The sequence below is a fragment of the Entelurus aequoreus genome, linkage group LG01 (genome assembly GCF_033978785.1).
Source record: "Entelurus aequoreus isolate RoL-2023_Sb linkage group LG01, RoL_Eaeq_v1.1, whole genome shotgun sequence".
Lineage (NCBI taxonomy): Eukaryota > Metazoa > Chordata > Actinopteri > Syngnathiformes > Syngnathidae > Entelurus > Entelurus aequoreus.
In genome coordinates, this window is record NC_084731.1 from 20,812,904 (window position 1) to 20,837,511 (window position 24,608).

At 38.0% G+C, this 24,608-nt stretch overlaps 1 protein-coding gene across 1 annotated transcript in view; it reads right to left on the reverse strand.

Moving 5' to 3' along the window:
• LOC133649041 (contactin-4-like) overlaps positions 1 to 24,608 on the reverse strand; it is a 427,627-nt gene that overhangs the window by 273,785 nt on the left and 129,234 nt on the right. Inside the window, exon 5 of the mRNA XM_062045757.1 lies at positions 10,729 to 10,824. Within this exon, the coding sequence (XP_061901741.1) occupies positions 10,729 to 10,824 (96 nt within the window). The remainder of the gene's footprint in view (positions 1 to 10,728; positions 10,825 to 24,608) is intronic.

Sequence of the window (24,608 nt, forward strand, 5' to 3'; positions counted from 1 at the left end):
GCCGTATAAACAACTTTGACACTGTTACAAATATGCGCCACACTGTGAACCCACACCAAACAAGAATGACCAACACATTTTGGGAGAACATCCGCAACGTAACACAACATAAACACGACAGAACAAATACCCGGAACCCCTTGCAGCATTAACTCTTCCGGGACGCTACAATATACACCCCCCGCTACCACCAAACTCCGCCCCCCAAACCCCCCCCCCCCGCCCATCTCCTGAATTCGGAGGTCTCAAGGTTGGCAAGTATGACTGGAATTAACATTCAGACTTTGGAATGCAAAACTGATAGCTCTATCCTGGAGGAAAGACTCCATGTTTATCTTAAACGTCTAACCTACAGGTTATGGTATACATCTGTTCATACTTGCCAACCCTCCCGATTTTCCCCGGGAGACTCCCGAATTTCAGTGCCCCTCCCGAAAACCTCCCGGGGCAACCATTCTCCCGAATATCTTCCGATTTCCACCCGGACAACAATATTGGGGGCGTGCCTTATAGGTACTGCCTTAAACGCCATCTAGACCTGTCGTCACGTCCGCTTTTCCTCCATTGAAACAGCGTGCCAGACCAGTCACATAATATATGCGGCTTTTACACACACATAAGTGAATGCAAGGGATACTTGATCAACAGCCATACAGGTCACACTGAGGGTAGCCGTATAAACAAGTTTAACACTGTTAAAAATATGCGGCACTCTGTGAACCCACACCAAACAAGAATGACAAACACATTTCGGGAGAACATCCGCACCGTAACACAACATAAACACAACAGAACAAATACCCGGAACCCCTTGCAGCATTAACTCTTCCGGGACGCTACAATATATACCCCCCGCTACCACCAAACTCCGCCCCCCCCAAACCCCCCCCGCCCATCTCCTGAATTCGGAGGTCTCAAGGTTGGCAAGTATGACTGGAATTAACATTCAGACTTTGGAATGCAAAACTGATAGCTCTATCCCGGAGGAAATACTCCATGTTTATCTTAAACGTCTAACCTACAGGTTATGGTATACATCTGTTCATACTTGCCAATCCTCCCGATTTTCCCGGGAGACTCCCGAATTTCAGTGTCCCTCCGAAAACCTCCCGGGGCAACCATTCTCCCGAATATCTCCCGATTTCCACCCGGACAACAATATTGGGGTATAGGCACTGCCTTAAATGCCCTCTAGACCTGTCGTCGCGTCCGCTTTTCCTCCATTCAAACAGCGTGCCGGACCAGTCACATAATATATGCGGCTTCAACACACACATAAGTGAATGCGAGGCATACTTGATCACAACCATACAGGTCACACTGAGGGTGGACGTATAAACAACTTTGACACTGTTACAAATATGCGCCACACTGTGAACCCACACCAAACAAGAATGACCAACACATTTCGGGAGAACATCCGCAACGTAACACAACATAAACACGACAGAACAAATACCCGGAACCCCTTGCAGCATTAACTCTTCGGGACGCTACAATATACACCCCCCGCTACCACCAAACTCCGCCCCCCAACCCCGCCCACCTCAACCCCGCCGCCCCCCATCTCCCTAATTCGGAGGTCTCAAGGTTGGCAAGTATGACTAGAATTAACATTCAGACTTCGGAATGCAAAACCGATAGCTCTATCCTGGAGGAGAGACTCCATGTTTATCTAAACGTCAACCTACAAGTTATGGTATACATCTGTTGTCTTCCCAGTCACTTACACACAAACACCTCCTTACATGGTCAGGTTGTACTCTCCCGAATGAACAAACACCCAGTCAGAGAAAGTTAAGTTAAGTTAAAGTTAAAGTTAAAGTACCAATGATTGTCACACACACACACTAGGTGTGGTGAAATTTGTCCTCTGCATTTGACCCATCCCCTTGTTCACCCCCTGGGAGGTGAGGGGAGCAGTGGGCAGCAACGGTGCCGTGCCCGGGAATCATTTTTGGTGATTTAACCCCCAATTCCAACCCTTGATGCTGAGTGCCAAGCAGGGAGGTAATGGGTCCCATTTTTATAGTTTTTGGTATAACTCGGCCGGGATTTGAACTGACAACCTACCGATCTCAGGGCGGACACTCTAATCACTACGCCACTGAGTAGGTGTGAAATAAGGAATATAAGACTGTGGTTCGGCTCCTACGAGTTAGGAATGCCTAATTGTTTTGACTTGACCTCCTCCAGGTACTGCAGTCCTGTATAATGACCTTCACTTGTAATAAAGCAACTTTTTGTTCAGCAAAGCGTCTCCGACGTCTCTTTTGATCCAGTCACACTGGTGTGCTGGCCTTCTGCCCGGGAGGGGGTGACGAGACCAGAAGTACACATCAATAACAACGTCAAAAAATAGAGAAGAGCATAGTAAATGCAAGTCTGGCACGTCAGCAGATAGACACAATGGACGTGACAGTAAGTGACAGCTTGAACACCGTCGCAAAAACAAAGCCTACAACCTTGCCAGCGCCTCCTTGCCGCAGTTTAGGTAACATGACTGCTAGAATAATTGTTTCTAAGTTATCACAAAAACTTTGTGTTACATTGAGTGCCCGGTGAGAAGCAAAAGCTGTCTTTGAAACCTACCAAGAAGAAGGCTTGTAAAACTCCACTGTGTAAGGGGGGCAACAACATGAAGATGTAATCAACAGAAAGACTACAAAGCGGAGAGAAGGCAGGATCTGCCCAAGTTCCAGACGACCTCTTTTTGAACCTCCTTTTTCAACTGTTTTACGAACCTCTTTTTGAACTGCTTTACGAACCTCTTTTTGAACTCTTTTTACGACCTTTTCTGTGAACTGTTTACAACCTTATCATTTGAACTGTTGTAATCAAAGGCGATGGCTGTTTACGACCCACGTCCCTTAGAAGCAGCTGTTGTCATGTGGTCAGAGAAAGTCCAAATAAAGGGGGAGGCGTACAACCTTTTGGCAGAGCGTAATGACACTGCACAAGGGTACAGATGTCCAAGCATCTCTCCTCAAATTGAGCCAAATTGAATTCTGTCTCTGTTTAATTATTTGCTTCTTGTCTTGTTTAATAGATGCCATCAGTGTTTGAACCTGACAATGACGGTTAACACAGAGGTTACAAGGTAAGGCTGGATGGGCAACAGGAGGCAAATCATGCATTGAGGCTTTTTCCATATGATTGATTGCTTTTCATTGTAGAGCCATTGAAATCAAAGTGCATGCACATGTGCTCCTGTAATTGAAACGAGACATTGTCATAGGTTGATTTGGTTGTTCTTTGTCGTACGACATGATTACGCCTTCCTGTATTCGTTTTCCCTTTCGGCTTTTCCCTGTCGGAAGTCACTCGCATCAGCGGTTTTGTCTCAGTTTTTTTCTTGATTCAACCCTGGCCGGCAGTCGAACCCATGCCCTCTGTCTGTCATAACCTTTACATCACCAGGGGATATTACATGAGGAAAATGCGTATTTCCTCATGTGACAGTCCAGAATTTGTAAGGCAGGTCTAGTATCAACAAAAACTTTAAATAAAGGGTAATAAATTATTGTCCACATAATACTAGACCAGATCGGCCCCCCCGAGTTCAGTTCAAAATTTGGGAGAGACTAGCATTTTTGCAGTAAATTCCTAAAACACTAGCGTGCTCCTTCTCAATACGGGGACTGTGAGGGTTTTGTTTTCCAGAGATGCAAGTAAAGCTGGATCGGACATGGCTTGGAGGTGAGTAAATATTTATTTAAACACTAACAAACTACAAAAAAGGAAGCAAACAAAAGGCGCGCACAATGGCGGAGAACAAACTTGACTAATGAAACCAAAAGACTAGCACAAAGGCAATTAACTATGAACATGAAACAAAAACACTTACTGTGGCATGGCATGAAGCATGAACTATAGTAAACAGGAATATCATGGGTAGCAGAGGTAGTATGGATGACGTCACCAGGACGGTCAACAGTAACAGACAGGCTTAAATAGCAGTGACATGATTAGTGACATGTGCGCGAGTGCAAAGCGTGAGACAGGTGCGTGACATGAGGACAGGTGAAAACTAATGGGTAGTCATGGAAACAAAAACAATGGAGCGTAAACAGAAACTAAAGAGTCCAATAACTAAACAAAACAAAACATGACTAAAACAAAACATGATCACACAGACATGACACTCCTATAGTAAATACGAACTTAGACCAGTGTTAACACATTGGCAGATCCTTGTATTGATAATGATGTCTGCTAACTTTTTGCAACTCAACGCTAAGAAAACGGAAATGCTGATTATCGGTCCTGCTAGACACCGACACCTATTTAATAATACCACCTTTACATTTGACAACCAAACAATTACACAAGGCGACTCGGTAAAGAATCGGGGTATTATCTTCGACCCAACTCTCTCGTTTGAGTCACACATTAAGAGTGTTACTAAAACGGCCTTCTTTCATCTCCGTAATATCGCTAAAATTCGTTCCATTTTGTCCACCAGCGACGCTGAGATCATTATCCATGCGTTCGTTACGTCTCGTCTCGATTACAGTAACGTATTATTTTCGGGCCTCCCTATGTCTAGCATTAAAAGATTACAGTCGGTACGAAATGTGGCTGCTAGACTTTTGACAAGAAAAAATGGTTTTATTTTACCCTTTCAATATCTACTCCATCTATTTGTATTTGTGTTTTGCTTAATGTTACTTAAAATTAGCAAACATACTAATACTGTTTGAAAGTAAAATGTATAATGTTTTAGTTATACCTGTGCAATGTTGGATTAGCATATGATATTAATCGGTGACGTGCAGTCACTAGAGGCAGGGGAGGCGGGGCCTCACCTGCCATCGTGGAAAGAAAAAAAAGTAAAAAGAAACAAAAAAAATTAAATTGTTATATGTATCCAGTGATTATACTATAAAGTTATTTTCCATTTAACTTCACCAGTTTTAGATTATTTTTATTCAAAATCGGGGGGTGCATGTTATATCAACTAAAGCCCACACTTAAACTTTCCACGTGCAAGATTGAATCTATTGTAACCTATTTTTATGGGCTTTCCTCTTTGTGATGTTAAATTCCTGTTATACGCTGTTATACAGTATATGCCTTGCGCTCTTATTTTGAAGGCGCTAAGAGCGGAAGTGATGACACGTTGGAGTGGAGCGGAGGTTTTTGAAAGAAGGTAAATGAAGTGGTCCTCGTGTAAACTGGAGCCTCCGTGTTGATTATTTTGTAGTTTCATACAGTATAGGCGACATTTATAAACCCTCGGTTACACTATTTAAAAAAGGTATTTAATAAGAAGCCAAAAAGTGCAAAAACAATAATGTTCGTGTTGGAGGAGTTGTGAATGACCGCAGGGCCACAACATTAGGTACACCTGCAGACTGCAGCACTGATTTCATATTTCATTCATTCACAACTCCTCCAACACGAACATTATTGTTTTTGCACTTTTTGGCTTCTTATTAAATACCTTTTTTAAATAGATTCAATCTTGCACGTGGAAAGTTTAAGTGTGGGCTTTAGTTGATATAACACTCCCGTCAGGGGGTGCATTAATTCAGCACAACAGCGGCGCATGGACTTCATTTATAAGTAAAGGTAAGACCACAATAACGTTTTTTTTAATTAAATGTGCTTTTTGTGTGCTACAGTTTGTATGTGTAAAGTTAAAGTTAAGTTAAAGTACCAATGATTGTCACACACACACTAGGTGTGGTGAAATTTGTCCTCTGCATTTGACCCATCCCCTTGTTCACCCCCTGGGAGGTGAGGGGAGCAGTGGGCAGCAGCGGCGCCGCGCCCGGGAATAATTTTTGGTGATTTAACCCCCAATTCCAACCCTTGAGGCTGAGTGCCAAGCAGGGAAGAATGCTGGTATGAGCTTTTAAACATAACCCGTTAACTGCTGCCAATGAAATGGTGAATAACATACTCTTTAGGGTTCATATGTTTGTAAATCTGACTGTGATGAAGTCAGTGCCTCACCAGCCATGAACCTCACCGCACGTCACTGATATTAATATTACTATTGTTCAATAAATTACTGTCTGGCTTTATACCATTGTTCAAATCAGGTTGTTCATGGTCAGACCATTGAAAGGTTTCTTGTTCCAGATCCTCCGTTTCATAGTAGTGTTGTTGTGGATGTCTAATGTAGATAAAAGAGCGTGAGAGTGTGTTTTGTATACCTTAATGTCCATCTGATATGATCTTTAATATTTTCCAGCTCTTTTATGTTTTTGACGATAACAACTTGGGTTTTTTTGGCCCACCATTTATTGAGATGAATTTTTTGTCAGCTTCTCTTACAACCCAAAAACTTGGCAGTGTGCGCTCATTTTTTTTCCCTCAGTCCTTTTGACGTCGCACTGAAAGCTTTTTTTTTGTCATGTAATGTTTTTTTGGTCCTCTTTTTGTTTAATGGCAAATGTCTGCTCTATGATATTAAGTCATGTTAAGCTGTTTTTTTTTTTTACTTTAACGCCTTTATCGAGAAGTCTTGTTGATCTGATAACTCTTTCATCAGATTGTCCAGAGGGGTTTCAAAGGATTCATTGACTTTATCCAGCTTCTTGTAGATATCTGTGTCCTGGAACTCTTTGTCAGGGACAAAGACAGATTGTCTTGTGTGTTTTCCCTGAAGCATTCAGTCGCTGGGTTATCTTGTTGATCAGTTGTCAGTATGCCTGTCTTGCTAGAAGTTACTATGAGTCTCAGCGTTCCCGTTCAGTATCTCACACAGACAATTTTGCCAACGGTCTCAGACAATCCTATGATCGTGATCAATAACTGGGGTCCGGAAATTGACCAAAATATCCCAAAACTCCATATCAGTGTAGAGCTCAGGCAGTAGGCCTGTGTTCCCTTGAAAAGCCAGATAAGACAAGGACTCACTAGTTACAAAAACTAAACAATAAAACTTCCAAACACGCATAATCAAGTTCAATCCAGCAGAAGTTTCACCGTACTGGATCGGCGCGTGAATCGGTTATTTGTTGTGTGTCAACTGAGGAGAATCAAGCAGCTGTTGCACTTGCAGATGCAGATACACAGAACATATGACGTTTTCAAATAAGTTGTTACCATCATCTTATAATTTTAACGATACAACACTGACACGTGCAACACCCAATACATACCAAATGGGGCCAAAAGTAAGTAGAGTCATTGAGACAAATATACCACTCAAGGACGATAAAAGAAAACGTGTTCTAATCTCAGTTTGAGGTTTTTGAATTCAAGTATAACTTGTTGCTCATTTGATACAATAAGCTGTTACTCCGATAGATCGGTGTTTTTTAACCTTTTTTGAGCCAAGGCACATTTTGTGCGTTGAACAAATCCGGAGGCACACCACCAGCAGAAATCATAAACTCAGTTGACAGTTAAAAGTCATTGTCGCAATTGTTGGATATGACTTTAAACCATAACCAAGCATGCATCACTATAGCTCTTGTCTCAAAGTAGGTGTACTGTCACCACCTGTCACATCACGCCGTGACTTATTTGGAGTTTTTTTGCTGTTTTCCTGTGTGTAGTGTTTTAGTTCTTGTCTTCCACTCCTATTTTGGTGGCTTTTTCTCTTTTTTTTGGTATTTTCCTGTAGCAGTTTCATGTCTTCCTTTGAGCGATATTTACCGCATCTACTTCGATTTAGCAATCAAGAATATTTAAGGTGTTTTTATCCTTCTTTGTGGGGACATTGTTGATTGTCATGTCATGTTCGGATGTACTTTGTGAACGACGTCTTTGCTCCACAGTAAGTTTTTGCTGTCGTCCAGCATTCTGTTTTTGTTTACTTTGTAGCCAGTTCAGTTTTAGTTTCGTTATGCATAGCCTTCCCTAAGCTTCAATGCCTTTTCCTAAGGGCACTCACCTTTTGTTTATTTTTGGTTTAAGCATAAGACACCTTTTTACCCGCTGTTTCCGACATTTACAAAGCAATTAGCTACTGGCTGCCACCTACTGATATGGAAGAGTATTACACGGTTACTCTGCCGAGCTCTAGACAGCACCGACACTCAACAACAACACATAACTTGCAGACTATAATTACTGGTTTGCAAAAAAATGTTTTAACCCAAAAATGTGAAATTAGATAATCTCCCACGTCACACCAGACTGTATCTCATGGCACACTAGTGTGCCACGGCACAGTGGTCGAAAAACAGTGGTTGAATCAAACTATTAGGGATTATTTTTTTTGGCCTCTTATCCGATTCGATTTCGAGTCCCGATTCGATACTTTGACAAAGATAATAAACCGACATTTTTTTATAGCAAGTAACTAAAGTAAACACAATAACACATTTTTATAAAGCTCATCTCATTCTCAATGTTTCCTCTTGTTCTCTAGTTAGGGTCTTTTGAATTTTATCTTGCCCAGATGTGGGTTTAAATCAGAGGATGTCGGGAGTATGTAAAGCCCTTTGAGACACTTATGATTAAGGGGTATATACATTATATGCATTTTAATTATTTAATCAATTTGCCCGTATTGTTGTAAATCTGATTACATTTGTGCTATTGAACGCGACATAGAATTACATTACATTAATAATGAATATGTTTCTTAGCTAAATTGTTAATTACATTGAAAACACAGCTTCACCACTTAAGTCATAACCCAGGAGGCATAAGACATTGATACAACGTTGATTATACACACAAGGCCTTTAGAACTGAAATTGAGACAACTTTGACGTCCAACGTTGGATCCACGTTGTTGGTCGGTTAATGACCAAATTTCAATGGTCGAATCGACATCACAACCTGCCATTGAATAAACGTCGTCAAAAAGCATGTTGTTTCAACGTTGTATTTGTATTTTTTAAATTGTATTTATTTATTTATTTATTTTTCATAAAGAAATACAATCATGTGTGCTTACGGACTGTATCCCTGCAGACTGTAGTGATCTATATTGATATATAATGTGTATATTGTGTTTTTTATGTTGATTTAATTTAAAAAATAAAAAAAATAAAAAAATGTATTTTATTTTTTATTTTTTTATTTCTTGTGTGGCCCGGTACTAATCGGTCCGCGGATATATTGGTCGGGAAATGACCAAAATTCAATGGTCAAATCTTCGTCAGAACCCAACATTGATTAAACGTCGTCAAAAAGCATGTTGTTTCAAGGTTGTATTTGTGTTGGAGACTATTGGTCGGGAAATGACCAACATTTAATGGTCAAATCAACGTCACAACCTGACGTTGAATAAACGTCGTCAAAAAGCATGTTGTTTCAACGTTGTATGTGTGTTGGAGAATATTGGTCGGGAAATGACCAAAAATCAATGGTCGAATCAACGTCACAACCTGACATTGAATAAACGTTGTCAAAAAGCATGTTGTTTCAATGTTGTATTTGTTATATATTGGTTGGGAAATGACCAACAATTCAATGGTCAAATCAACGTCAGAACCCAACATTGTTAAACGTCGTCAAAAAGCATGTTTCAACGTTATGTTTGAATTGCCAGGACCACATTTTTAACATTGTTTTAATGTCTTGTGCCTGCTGGGTACTTTAAAACAATAACTAAACAAAAGCAAAATCTACTATTGGCTCCCATTTAAATCGTTTGGGTTTTGCTCAAAGCCCTCCTGTGTCCAGAGACTTAATCCCTGAATGTGTAAACAATACTAAAAAACACAAAAAAGTAGAGATGTCCGTTAATGGCTTTTTTGCAGATATCCGATATTGTCCAACTCTTAATTACCGATTCCGATATCAACCGATACCGATATATACAGTTGTGGAATTAAGACATTATTATGCCTAATTTTGTTGTGATGCACCGCTGGATGCATTAAACAATGTAACAAGGTTTTCCAAAATAAATCAACTCAAGTTATGGAAAAAAATGCCAACATGGCACTGCCATATTTATTATTATTGAAGTCACAAAGTGCATTATTTTTTTTAACATGCCTCAAAACAGCAGCTTGGAATTTGGGACATGCTCTCCCTGAGAGATCATGAGGAGGTTGAGGTGGGCGGGGTTGTGTATATTGTAGCGTCCCGGAAGAGTTAGTGCTGCAAGGGGTTCTGGGTATTTGTTCTGTTGTGTTTATGTTGTGTTACGGTGCGGATGTTCTCCCGAAATGTGTTTGTCATTCTTGTTTGGTGTGGGTTCACAGTGTGGCGCATATTTGTAACAGTGTTAAAGTTGTTTGTACCGTCACCCTCGGTGTGACCTGTATGGCTGTTGACCAAGTATGCTTGCATTCATTTGTGTGTGTGAAAAGCCGTAGATATTATGTGACTGGGCCGGCACTCAAATGCAGTGCCTTTAAGGTTTATTGGCGCTCTGTACTTCTCCCTACGTCCGTGTACACAGCCGCGTTTTAAAAAGTCATACATTTTACTTTTTGAAACCGATACTGATCATTTTGAAACCGATACCGATAATTTCCGATATTGCATTTTAAAGCATTTATCGGCCAAAACTATCGGCAGTCTGATATTATCGGACATCCCTACAAAAAAGTCATTTTGTAATAAGAACAAGAAAAGGATAAATATCGATCTAATTCCTTTAGTATTGTTTATGCACTGATGTTATACTAGGTATCAATAGTTTCGATATCTGGATCGGTCACCCGACTTTAAATTGAAGCTCAATCTTAGCTTCATGTGTCATCCTGCTCGCTGTGTAGCAATTCCTTTCCCTTAAGTCCCCAAGTGATAATGTTACTTGGAAGAAACAGTTGAATAAATAAAATATAATCAGTAAACAAATACCTCCAGAATGTGGTGGAGGGCCACACAACAGGACCACTCCTTGACCTTCCCGGACCGAAACCGAACTTCTTCTGTGGGTTTTGAAGTTCTCCAAGTCTGAAAAAGACAACAAAATCAGTCACATTTCTTGTTGCTGTTACATGCAACCACCGTGTCACACATTTGTGAAATGGCAATTAATTCAAGGTCAGAGTGCGAACAAAGCGTCGTGCAGCTGGCATGGAAACACTGGAAATACTGGCAAGTGTTAGCAAGTACTGATGTGTGCAGTCTGTTTCCATCTGGCATTTCATTATTCAGTAACATGCTAATGGAAGGCTGTAATGAAAACACAAATCTTTGCAAATCAATATTACAAAGCAAGATAAAGGGAAAAAAATAAGACCTTGTGCTAAAAGAATCCCGTTCCAATGTTAAACATTGGTAATCAGAACCTTGCAGGAACCTCTTGCAGCTCAATCCGAGCTGCTCATTGACTTTGGGAGGTGGAGTCCAAGGTCACAACCTATTGTGATCGAGGGAGTCGAGGTACAGACCGTGGACTCATTCAAGTACCTCGGGGTGTGGGAGGACAATAAGCTGGACTGGACTGTTAACACGGACCACTTGTACAGGAAAGGACAGAGCAGGCTGTACTTCCAGAGGAGGCTGCGCTCCTTCAACATTTGCAAGAAACTCTTGTGGATGTACTACCAGTCTGTGGTTGCCAGTGTTCTGTTCTACATCGTCGTATTTTTATGACCTATATTGAGTAAAACATGCTTGAAACTAGAATATCAAGTGTTGCAAAGCAGTGTCATCAACACTCACAAGTATAAAACTACTTTTTTTAAATAAGAATTTCTTATTTCAAGCATTAAAAAAAAAAATTCATGACTTTGACACAATTGTGTCTCATAATTAAAACAGACGACAGCCAAATGTACTTTTGTTATTTATTTAAACATTTAACATGTGACATTTCAAACAATTTTGAACAGAAATAGTTCATGCACATTCAGATAAATTCTTCAAAATTACAATAAAAAAAAAAAGTATATTTATATATGCGCACTAATTGACTGAAAGAGCACGCACTTGGCGCGATGATGTCATGTTATCAATGGAAAAACGCATTTTTAGACAATATGATTTGCCTGAGCGGCTAGGAGACCCCGAGAGTAACAAGCGCTTGCCTTGTTGCCTTTCCATTAAGAACAATACATTAGTTTTTAGTATAAGTTTGCTGGTTTAATGACACTAGAATTTACTTGATTTAAGAATATTTTTCAACATATTGAGCAAAAAGGTATCTTTTTTTTCTACCAAGAAAAGTGCACTTGTTATTAGTGAGAATATTCTTATTTTAAAGTATTTTTGGGTTCATTGAGGTTAGCTATTTTTACATGTTTTGAAATGTCTTGACAAGCCAAATTTTCTTGTTTATTGGCAGATAATTTTGCTTAGTTCAAGTAAAATACCCCTAATTTTTGTATTTTTTTTTCTTGTTTTTGAACACTGACTTTTTGCAGTGTAAGAAGGACAGCTCCAGACTGGAGAAACTGATCAGGCGGGCCGGCGCTACGATCGGAATACTAGGATGACAGGGGATACAAAACAATAACAGTGCAATACTTTTTCACAACATGGTCACTACTGCCTAGTTTCTCTTGTTATGATCTTATTTTCACTGTTATATTTTTTATTCTTTTTGTTGCTTTTTATATTTATTCTTATTGTAATATTTTCTATTTTATTTACATTTATAACCCCATTATTTACTTTTAATTTTTTAATTCAATCTCAATTCTGTACACTGCTGCTGGATTTTTTTGTTTCCTGAGGGAATTCTCCTAAAGCAGGGGTGTCCAAAGTGCGGCTCGGGGGCCATTTGCGGCCCGCAGGTCATTTTTTAACGGCCCCACGGCACATTTTAAAAATACGATTGAAAAAAATAAAAAAACATTAAAAGTGGTATTTAAAGAGCAAACAGGTGAAATGTAACAAGAAAATGTCTCAATGTTTACTCTAATCACACAAAGCTGCCATGTAGGCTGTTTCTTTCTTTAAAAAATAATAATGAATCAAAATCAATGTCATTATGAATTGTTGACCTATTCAAGGCTCCAATTACGTCACATTAAATATTTTGAGATATTTTTTGGGGAAAATGTTGCATATTTTGTGTTTGCCATGTAAAAAACGAGCTGTTTTTTTTTTTTAAAGCAGGGCCTAAAACGAACAAACAAAAAACATAAACAACAATAAAACTTATTATTGACAGATAGATCTGAAGTTGATCTCGAGATTATTGTGTTAAAAGTAAACAGTAAAAAAAATATATATATAATTTATTTTTTAACACTTTAATGAGTTGGACCCTTTTGGATCCCCTACAATTTTAGTGTGATTAGTTTTTAAGTGTCATTGCTCAAAAAATAATAATAAATTAAAATCAATGGTGTTATGAGTTATTGACCTTTTTAAGGCTCCAATTATTATATAATCTCAAATATCCCACTTAAAAATTTTATTGGGTGAAAATATTGCATATTTTGTGTTTTTTTCATTAAAAAATGGTTTTCTTTGACAAAAAGAGCATGTAATTTAAATCTTTAAAAAATGTTATACTGACAGATAGACCTAATGTTGATCTAGAGATTTAAAAACTTGAATAATAACACAAATAATACTGAATAATGACACATTTTTTATATTTTTTGGACCAAAACCCTTTGGGGTCCCCGGGATCAAGCCCGAGTGTTAGCCTAAATGTATATTTTTTATACATATATTGTATTGGTTTTTAAAATAAAAAATATCAAAATGGCCCCTGCTAGCTTTGATTTTTCAATGTGCGGCCCTCAGTGGAAAAAGTTAGGACACCCTCCGTCCTAAAGAAATCAATAAAGTACTATCTATCTATCTATTGCGGCCGTCAGGCTTATCCCTTTTGTGATGACACCTAATGAGAGCCAAGTCGGACTTGCAGAGCTTCCTTGTCATGATATTCCCCATGCATTAAGAAGTCACTTTGATTTTGAAAGTCATATTCAGTACATGTTGTACGTGACGGAGTACATGCGGTAATAATATACCAGATAATTGCAAACCTGTGTGAGATTAAATAAAATACGCATCGGCATCTGAAACTCATCATACATACAAATCACCAACACTTAACTTAATATAGAGATTTTTACAGTGTGGTTTTACACACACACACACACACACACACACACACACACACACACACACACACACACACACACACACACACACACACACACACACACACACACACACACACACACACACACACACACACACACACACACACACACACACACACACACACACACACACACACACACACTAATATCAACTGTTGGAAATACACACATTCCAATTGGATATCTACTCTGCATAATAATGTGACAGAGGTGCCAAAACGTCTACCTTCTTGGCATGAGCAGAGGATGAACCTCTCAATTAACCATCTGATTTATAATCCAGTCCTCACTTCAGAGCACAAGCTACAGTGTGCGACTGAAAGTCAATATGGATATACAGTAACCCACTGAAACAAATTCATCTGATCTCATAACACATACCCTCATTTTGGAATCCATCAGTCACTATTTCCATCCATCCATCCATCTATCCATCTTCTTACCTTTCAAGGTTGTGGGGTAGCTGGAGCCTATCCCTGCGGACTCTGGGCGAAAGACGGACTACCGTATTTTCCGGACCATAAGGCACACTTAAAATATTGTTTTTTTCCTCAAAACTCGACAGTGCGCCTTATAACCCGGTGCACCTAATGTAAGGAATCATTTTGATTGAGCATACCCACCTGGAAGCTATTTTATTTGGTACATGGTAAAGTGATAAGTGTGACCAGTAGATGGCAGTCAAACATAAGAGATACGTCTAGACTGCACTAGGATGGGTCTCAAGTAAACAACACCAACATTTTATATGTTCCATTGAAAATATAGAACATTACACATGCCGCTCAAAAATCTATCAAAATGGTTTAGTACGACTTTGGTAAGCTAAGAAGCCGCACCGCTTGAAGGATTGTCGGCACATTAAACATTCGAGTATTATTATGGTGTGTGTATAAGGTGAGACGTATTACCTGGCGTTTTGTTTCGCAACATTATGCAAAAGCAACTTTTCTTACCTTCTGGTACCTGCTGATCTTTATTTGGGATCTGCATAAATCCTAACAAATTGCGCGCCTCCGCCTTTGTAGTCCGCGCCGACACCATAGTCGATAATCTTCTTCATTTTCTCTATCTTCTTGTTATGCGACATTCATCCTCCGCTGTTGCCATTTCTAATATAAAGTAGTGTAAAGTTCTTACTTGTATCTGTCAGTAAACTCGCCATGAAAGCGCTAAAACATACCGGTGTGGTGAGTTTACATTATTCACCTAAGGAACTTTAGTTATTAGAGTGTTCCGGTCGGACGGTTTTTCACGGGACACATTTCCGGTGTGAGGAGATGCTGCTCCGTTATTGATTGAAGTAAAGTCTGAATGTCATTAAATCAGTTAGCTCCATCTTTTGACACTTCTTCCACTCCCGTCCTTGCACGCTGCACAGCTACAACAAAGATGACGGAGAAAAGACACTGTCGAAAGTGAGCCACGTAAATAAGACCGCCCACAAAACGGCGCATCCTCAAGCGACTGTCAGAAAGCGGCTTGAAGATGATCTGTAAAACATCATCTATGCAACATTTTCACCAAAGAACCACCATTACATGTTATGTAGACCACAAGGAAGTGTTTTACATTTAGAAAAAAATAAATACAAATATGACTCCTTTAATGCGGTCCGCCTTATATATGAAAAAAGATCAAAAATAGACCATTCATCGGCAGTGCTCCTTATAATCCGGTGCACCCTATAGTCCGGAAAATACGGTATACCTGAAGTGTTTGTCAGACAATAATCACCTTTGAGCGTTCACGCACAGCATAAAACGTTTGGTGGACAACATGAGACAAAGAAGGAGTGGCATAAGACACGTCTTTCTGTGGCAACGTCGGAGAAAGTTGTACACGTAATTAAACTACGATGAGTTCAAGGATCGCTGAAATTAGTAGGACAAAACAGCACTCACCAAATACTCTCATCAGTGAAGCAGGTTTAATATAAACAGTGGGATTTCTAACAATTAGGGAGGTTTGTGTCATGTTTGTTCTCCTACAGAAACCATATTCAAACAAAAAATATTTTTTTCTTCATCTTTTTCCATATTCACACATCTCTGAAAGAGGTGCAGGGAGCCACTAGGGCGGCGCTGATCTAGAGGCGTAGGTTGCTGACCCCCGCCCTAACCGATCATCACCATTAAGAGTCTTTAATAAAGGTCAAAGTAATGTTAAATGTTCATAAATCCACATCAACCGTCATTTATAGGAATTTAGGATTGTTTTCTGTGTCCAAAACTATAATTGTTCCCAGTAAAGTGCTTTGTGTCTGGAACAGATGAATAGGATGGTTTCTTATGGAAAACTTTTTTTTCAGTTTTAATAGGATTCATCTTTCAACACGTTGGATGATTTCTGAATCAAATGAGTAAATATTGAAAGGGTAGAAGAAAACACATTTTTGGGTGTAATAATAGATGATAAAATGAATTGGAAATCTCATGTAAAAAATATACAACATAAAGTAGCAAGAAACACGTCAATAATGAATAAAGCAAAACATGTTCTAAACCAAAAATCACTACATATTCTCTACTGCTCGCTAGTGTTACATATCTGAGTTATTGTGCAGAAATATGGGGAAATAACGACAAACGGGCGCTTAATTCACTAACTGTGTTACAAAAAAGATAAATTAGAATAATACATAATGTTGGAAATAGAGAACATACAAACCCTTTATTTATTGAATCACAAATATTGAAATTCAACAATTTGGTACGTTTGCAAACAGCTAAAATGATGTACAAAGCAAACTATAACCTGCTACCCAACAATGTACGACAATTCTTCTCAACAAAAGAGGAGAAACAAAATCTTAGAGGAAAATTAAATTAAAAAATGTGTATGCTCGTACAACACTTAAAACCTTTAGTATATCAGTATGTGGAATTAAATTATGGAACGGATTAAGCAAATAAATCAAACAAAGCAGCAATATGATTCAGCTTAAGAAATTGTTCAAACTACAAGTGTTCACAAAGTACACAGAACAAGAATTATGATAAACATATTTTTTTTATTGAGACAAAGATTATTTACACTACCGTTCAAAAGTTTGGGGTCACATTGAAATGTCCTTATTTTTGAAGGAAAAGCACTGTACTTTTCAATGAAGATAACTTTAAACTAGTCTTAACTTTAAAGAAATACACTCTATACATTGCTAATGTGGTAAATGACTATTCTAGCTGCAAATGTCTGGTTTTTGGTGCAATATCTACATAGGTGTATAGAGGCCCATTTCCAGCAACTATCACTCCAGTGTTCTAATGGTACAATGTGTTTGCTCATTGGCTCAGAAGGCTAATTGATGATTAGAAAAGCCTTGTGCAATCATGTTCACACATCTGAAAACAGTTTAGCTCGTTACAGAAGCTACAAAACTGACCTTCCTTTGAGCAGATTGAGTTTCTGGAGCATCACATTTGTGGGGTCAATTAAACGCTCAAAATGGCCAGAAAAAGAGAACTTTCATCTGAAACTCGACAGTCTATTCTTGTTCTTAGAAATGAAGGCTATTCCACAAAATTGTTTGGGTGACCCCAAACTTTTGAACGGTAGTGTATGTATTTAATATTTGTATGCTTACTATGGTATATTATTTATTTTAAATGTATTTGTTCACTGTTCTGTTACAGAGAACAAGGACATTGGATAAAATTGCTGTGGTATGAGAAGGGGTAGGATTAAATAAGCTCTGCTTCTTCCTACTCCTTTTCGGACGGGCTGTGATGAAACAATTGGAATTGTGTGATGCACTACATTGTCTCGTATGCATGTTCCAAATAAACTGAAACTGAACTGAACTGAAATATAGATATTGAATTACCATCATTGAGAAAGATCAAATCAGGCAGATGTGTGCATTGATTACTGTGAATTTTGAGTAATACAACAGGTAAAAAAAAAGAACAGGTACTCTGAGTACCAGGTCATGGTGCCCGTGGATAGCTGAACATAAAAGTATACCATTATTACATAAACAACTAAAACCGTGCATGTACTGTAATTCGTGCAAAACTTTAGTTTTAAGGTGTTCATTAAGGCGTTTTTGAGGTTTCTATCTTAAACTGTTGTACAAAATCACGGCGGTTAGAATTCTGTTGTTGGGTTGGCAGATATTTTTCTCTTCATTTTTTTTTTTGGTCTTGATTTTTTACAGTGCACTTACTTTCATCTAAAGCCTTACAGAAGGTTACATAAAAGCCCTCCCCAAATGTGAGTCTGTAGAACAAAGTGGACAAGAACAAGAGACCTAAGATCTAAGGTACTGGATTTGCTCCGAGAAGAGTATATTTGGTGTTTTTTGGGGAGGAGGGCAGACATCAAAGGTTTTGTGATTTGGTGGATGTACTGTACTTTACTCAAGCAACTGAGTTGTTTTGGTCTTCATTCAGATAGACCTGGTGTCGCCAATGCTGACGGCATACAGACGTAGAAAAACAAAACAACTCTGCTCCCCTCTACCTAAACCACTAATTTAGTGAAAAGCATTATTTACAACATTGCTGTTGCCTTTAGACACAAGGGAGTTTAGAAACCGTAAAAAGGGAAACCATAAACAAGGATTTATTGACATCCCAAATAATACCTCAGCTAAAATTGAATAATAACAACAGCGACTTTTTACATGTATAAGAATAAATTAGTACACATTTCACATAAAATCGTCAATGCAATCAGTGTGATTTTCAAAAAGGAAGCATCTAACAATGATTAATAGCTTGGTAACAAGTAAAAGTGATGTCCCATCTTAATCCATTAGCATCAATTACCGCAAACCTGGTCTGACATTACAAATAATGTTCCAGATTAGGCTGATGATTACATTCCAGACAAAGATGCATTCTAAATGCCAGCACAACCCATCATACTCCATAACCTCCCAAACCGTGACCAAAAATGATTATTACCACTTTTAACTCATCACGTTGAACTAAAAGGGAATCGAAATATTTGAGAGAATTTTGAAGGGGCAAAACTATAACAATTTTTGCCACAAGTACAAGCAAGTCTAACAAAATATCATGATAAACAAAATCACGATAAACAGCAGATAGTAGTATATGATACACACTTATTAATGTGAGAGCTTTACAGATAACAAAAAAAGAATAATTACAAATAAAAATGTAAATAATTAACACAATGAATAAGGAAAAAAAGGATCTAAGCAATTTGTTTGAAATCTAGTTTGATTTGGGGGGTAAAACCTAACTAGAAAATATGACACACTGTTGTGTAAATGAGATACATAAGTTAATTAATAAGTAGGGCTGTGTGATTAATTCCCCCCCAAAAAAGAATCAAAACCGATATAATTGCCAGGTCCGAAAAGGATTACGCCGACTAAAAAGTAGAGTTGTATTTAAGAGTGAAATAATTGTGCATTAAATAAAATTGAGGTAGAAAGTTAAAATAATCATGATTTAGAGTTTTGCTATAAAATTACAGCCCTTTAAATTAAGACTATTTACTGTAGTATGTTCAAGAAAAAATAAGTATAGTATAGATACATAAATATATATATATATACTGTATATACATCAGTGGCGTGCAGTCACTAGAGGCAGGGGAGGCACAGCCTCACCTGCCATCATGGAAAGAAAAAAAAAAGTAAAAAGAAAAAAAAATAATTAAATTGTTATATTTATCCAGGGATTATACTAAAGTTATTTTCCATTTAACTTCACCAGTTTTAGACTATTTTTATTTTTATTTTCACATTTGCCGTTCAAATACTGAGAAGAGACGGTGCGGTGATCAGCAGCCAGTTGAGGCACGTCACTGATTTGTGCCTCAACATGGATTGTGCGCAATGACTCGGCTAACTGCTGGCCTGCTGTGCAGTGAGACTGTATTGCTATATGAATTATATTATACATTTCCATAGTTTAGTTAGCTGAGGTATATAATGTACAGTGTATTTTGTCAACAACTGTATGTGTGTAACGTATTTATTGTGCTGAGCGATCATAAAACTGGAGGCTCGTCTCATAACCCCGCCTCCTGGTGCCAAGCATCTCTGCCGCAGAATGCACCGCCCGACGGGAGCGCCACACCAACCAAAGCCCACACCCAAACCCTCCACGTGCAAGACCGAATCCACCCAAAAAAAGTCACTTAACAAAAAGTGAAAAAACAACAATGCTCGCGCGGCGCGCCGGAGGAGCCGTGAACAGGGACACAACATTAGGTACACCTGCAGACTGGAGCGCGGATTTCATATTTCATTCATTCACAACTCTTCCAACATGAACACCACTGCTCCCGCACTTACAAGTAAAGGTAAGACCATAATAACGTTTTTTATTATTAAATGTGCTTTTTTGTGTGCTACAGTTTGTAAGTGTAAAGTTAAAGTTAAATATACCAATGATTGTCACACCCACACTAGGTGTGGTGAAATTTGTCCTCTGCATTTGACCCATCCCCTTGTTCACCCCCTGGGAGGTGAGGGGAGCAGTGGGCAGCAGCGGCGCCGTGCCTGGGAATAATTTTTGGTGATTTAACCCCCAATTCCAACCCTTGATGCTGAGTGCCAAGCAGGGAAGAATGCTGGTATGAACTTTTAAACATAACCCGTTAACTGCTGCCAATCAAATGGTGAATAAGATACTCTTTAGGGTTCATATGTTTGCAAATCTGACTGTTATGAAGTCAGTGCCTCACCTGACATGAACCTCACCGCACGCCACTGATATACATACTGTGTATATATACACTACCGTTCAAAAGTTTGGGGTCACCCAAACAATTTTGTGGAATAGCCTTCATTTCTAAGAACAAGAATAGACTGTCGAGTTTCAGATGAAAGTTCTCTTTTTCTGGCCATTTTGAGCGTTTAATTGACCCCACAAATGTGATGCTCCAGAAACTCAATCTGCTCAAAGGAAGGTCAGTTTTGTAGCTTCTGTAACGAGCTAAACTGTTTTCAGATGTGTGAACATGATTGCACAAGGGTTTTCTAATCATCTATTAGCCTTCTGAGCCAATGAGCAAACACATTGTACCATTAGAACACTGGAGTGATAGTTGCTGGAAATGGGCCTCTATACACCTATGTAGATATTGCACCAAAAACCAGACATTTGCAGCTAGAATAGTCATTTACCACATTAGCAATGTATAGAGTGTATTTCTTTCAAGTTAAGACTAGTTTAAAGTTATCTTCATTGAAAAGTACAGTGCTTTTCCTTCAAAAATAAGGACATTTCAATGTGACCCCAAACTTTTGAACGGTAGTGTATATATATATATATATATATATATATATATATATATATATATATATATATATATATATATATATATATATATATATATATATATATATATATATATATATATATACTGTATATATATATATATATATATATATATATATATATATATATATATATATATATACTGTATATATATATATATATATATATATATATATATATATATATATATATATATATACATACTGTGTATATATATAAATATATATATATATATATATATTCATATATGTATATATGTATATATATATATATTAATATATGTATATATGTATATATATTCATATATGTATGTATGTATATATACATATATGTATGTATATATATTTGGGCTGTCAAAGTTAACGTGATAATAACACGTTAACTAAAAATATCAATAAAGGCACACATTTTTTTATCAGGCGAGTAACGCGAACACTTTTGACACTCGGGCCATGCCGTAGCGGGGGGAACTTGGCTGCAGTTCACTTGCAGAAATGGACAAAATAACTTCTATAATTTATAGAAATATCAGCTTCAAGGCCATGGCAAGTCGTTTTTTTTCTGAAAAAGGACTATTTTTCGCCGTGAAAAGAGGCGACATGCCTGCAGCAAACACCTGCTGTGCACGTCGTTCTAGAGGTGGGTGGTAATTCACTTCCATGTTCAGATTACAGTTAAAGTGCAGGTATAACATAACATTTAGATTATTTCAGTGACTGATTTAGTAAGTACGATAACATAAAAGCTCAACAGAAATTAAACATGCTCGGCAGGATGTCGAAAGGAGACTTTTTTTTTTTATTGCAAACAGTCGATCTGACATCATAACATGTCAAGACACTTTCTCAAAACAATCACACACTTTTCCGGCTTCAATATAAAAGCGCTATATCCGATTTAAATACATTGAAGGTTTCTCCTGAATGTACGGCTTCATATAAAGTAATATAATGTATTATAGCGTCCAGAAGAAAACAAAGCATGACTTTCTTTTTAGCTTTTATTGCCAATTTGAGGATAACGACAAGCCGCATTCCAACAAGCATTTCCTCTGTGCACACACGTCTGCCTCCGTGCTTCCCACTGAGACTCACAACACTTGTTTATTTAACGCCGACATGGTGTGTTCAAAGATCATGGGAAAAATGACCATCATAACACCAGTGACAGTATGAATGGTTTATTATTTGCTCTTCAGGGATTTGATAAAATCCCCTGAAGAGCAACCTGCGAAACAGGCTTGTAGGGATGAAATAGCCTCTGTGTTTTTTTCCTGACCTAACGTATATTCCGCTCTACCCCGGTATTGAGCACTGTATAACGGATAAACCACAGAAACCTCGACTATATATATAGTGTATATATAAAGTATAATCAACCTGTATGTTGACCGTGTTTAACTGTGCCAGCTTGCAAGCACATTAGACTTAGACTTGGACAAACTTTAATGATCCACAAAGGAAATTGTTCCACACAGTAGCTCAGTTACAAAGGATGGAAAGTGTAAGGATGGAAAGGACAATGCAGGTATAAAATAGACTAAAAATGTACCGTAGTAGCAATATAAAATAAAACATATATACATAATATTTACTAGAGATGTCCGATAATATTGGGCTGCCGACATTATTGGCCGATAAATGCTTTAAAATGCAATATCGGAAATTATCGGTATCTGTTTCAAAAAGTACAATTTATGACTTTTAAAACGCCGCTGTGTACACGGGCGTAGGGAGAAGTACAGAGCGCCAATAAACCTTAAAGGCACTGCCTTTGGTCAACAGCCATACAGGTCACACTGAGGGTAGCCGTATATACAACTTTAACACTGTTACATATGCGCCACACTGTGAACCCACACCAAACAAGAATGGCAAACACATTTCGGGAGAACATCCGGACTGTAACACAACATAAACACAACAGAACAAATACCCGGAACCCCTTGCAACACTAACTCTTCCGGGACGCTACAATATACACACCCCGCTAACCCCAGAAACCCCGCCCACCTCAACCTCCTCATGCTCTCTCAGGGAGAGCATGTCCCAAATTCCAAGCTGCTGTTTTGAGGCATGTTAAAAAAAAAAGTAATGCACTTTGTGACTTCAATAATAAATATGGCAGTGCCATGTTGGCATTTTTTTTCCATAACTTGAGTTGATTTTTTTTGGAAAACCTTGTTACATTGTTTAATGCATCCAGCGGGGCATCACAACAAAAATTAGGCATAATAATGTGTTAATTACACAACTGTATAAATCGGTATCGGTTGATATCGGAAATCGGTAATTAAGAGTTGGACAATATCGGAAATCGGCAAAAAAAGGCCATTATCGGACATCTCTAATATTTACATAATATATGTACAGTATTTTTTATATATATACTGATATATTATATTATATGTTTATATCACATATACAATATATAACAATGACCATGTACAATATTACAGTACATGTGACAGCTGCAGCATAAAATAGAGAGTAGATCAAGCAGAAAAAATACATTATAAACAAAGAGAAGTACCGTATTTTTCGGACTATAAGTCGCAGTTTTTTTTCATAGTTTGGCCGGGGGTGCGACTTATGTGTGAAATTATTAACACATTACCGTAAAATATCAAATAATATTATTTAGCTCATTCTCGTAAGAGACTAGACGTATAAGATTTCATGGGATTTAGCGATCAGGAGTGACAGATTGTTTGGTAAACGTATAGCATGTTCTATATGTTATAGTTATTTGAATGACTCTTACCATAATATGTTACGTTAACATACCAGGCACGTTCTCAGTTGGTTATTTATGCCTCATATAACGTACACTTATTCAGCCTGTTGTTCACTATTCTTTATTTATTTTAAATTGCCTTTCAAATGTCTATTCTTGGTGTTGGCTTTTATCAAATACATTTCTCCAAAAAATGCGACTTATACTCCAGTGCGACTTATATATGTTTTTTTCCTTCTTTATTATGCATTTCGGCCTGTGTACGGTAGCTAACATAGAAGGTGTCAGGTAATAGACGGATATCATCTATTGCTGTACGGCGAGAGATTATACAGCTGGACGGAGCGCTAAACACAGACGCAAAACGGCGTCCGCAGAACATTTTTAACATGTAGGCTTGATATATCACATTGCATGTGCTAAATGGCTCTATTTGCATCTCCTCCTCCTACTTTAGTAGGTGCTCTGATCATCAGCATGTATTCTGCATATAAATGAAGAGAGACAAGCTTAATGGACTGTGCTTGCTATTTTGCTTTGTTTAAGAGACACAACCCTTAGTAGATCAGCTATTTTGTTTTAATACATGCACACCTTTAATAGACCTGTGTACAGTAAATAACCTATTAAAGGCTTACTGAAACCCACTACTACCGACCACACAGTC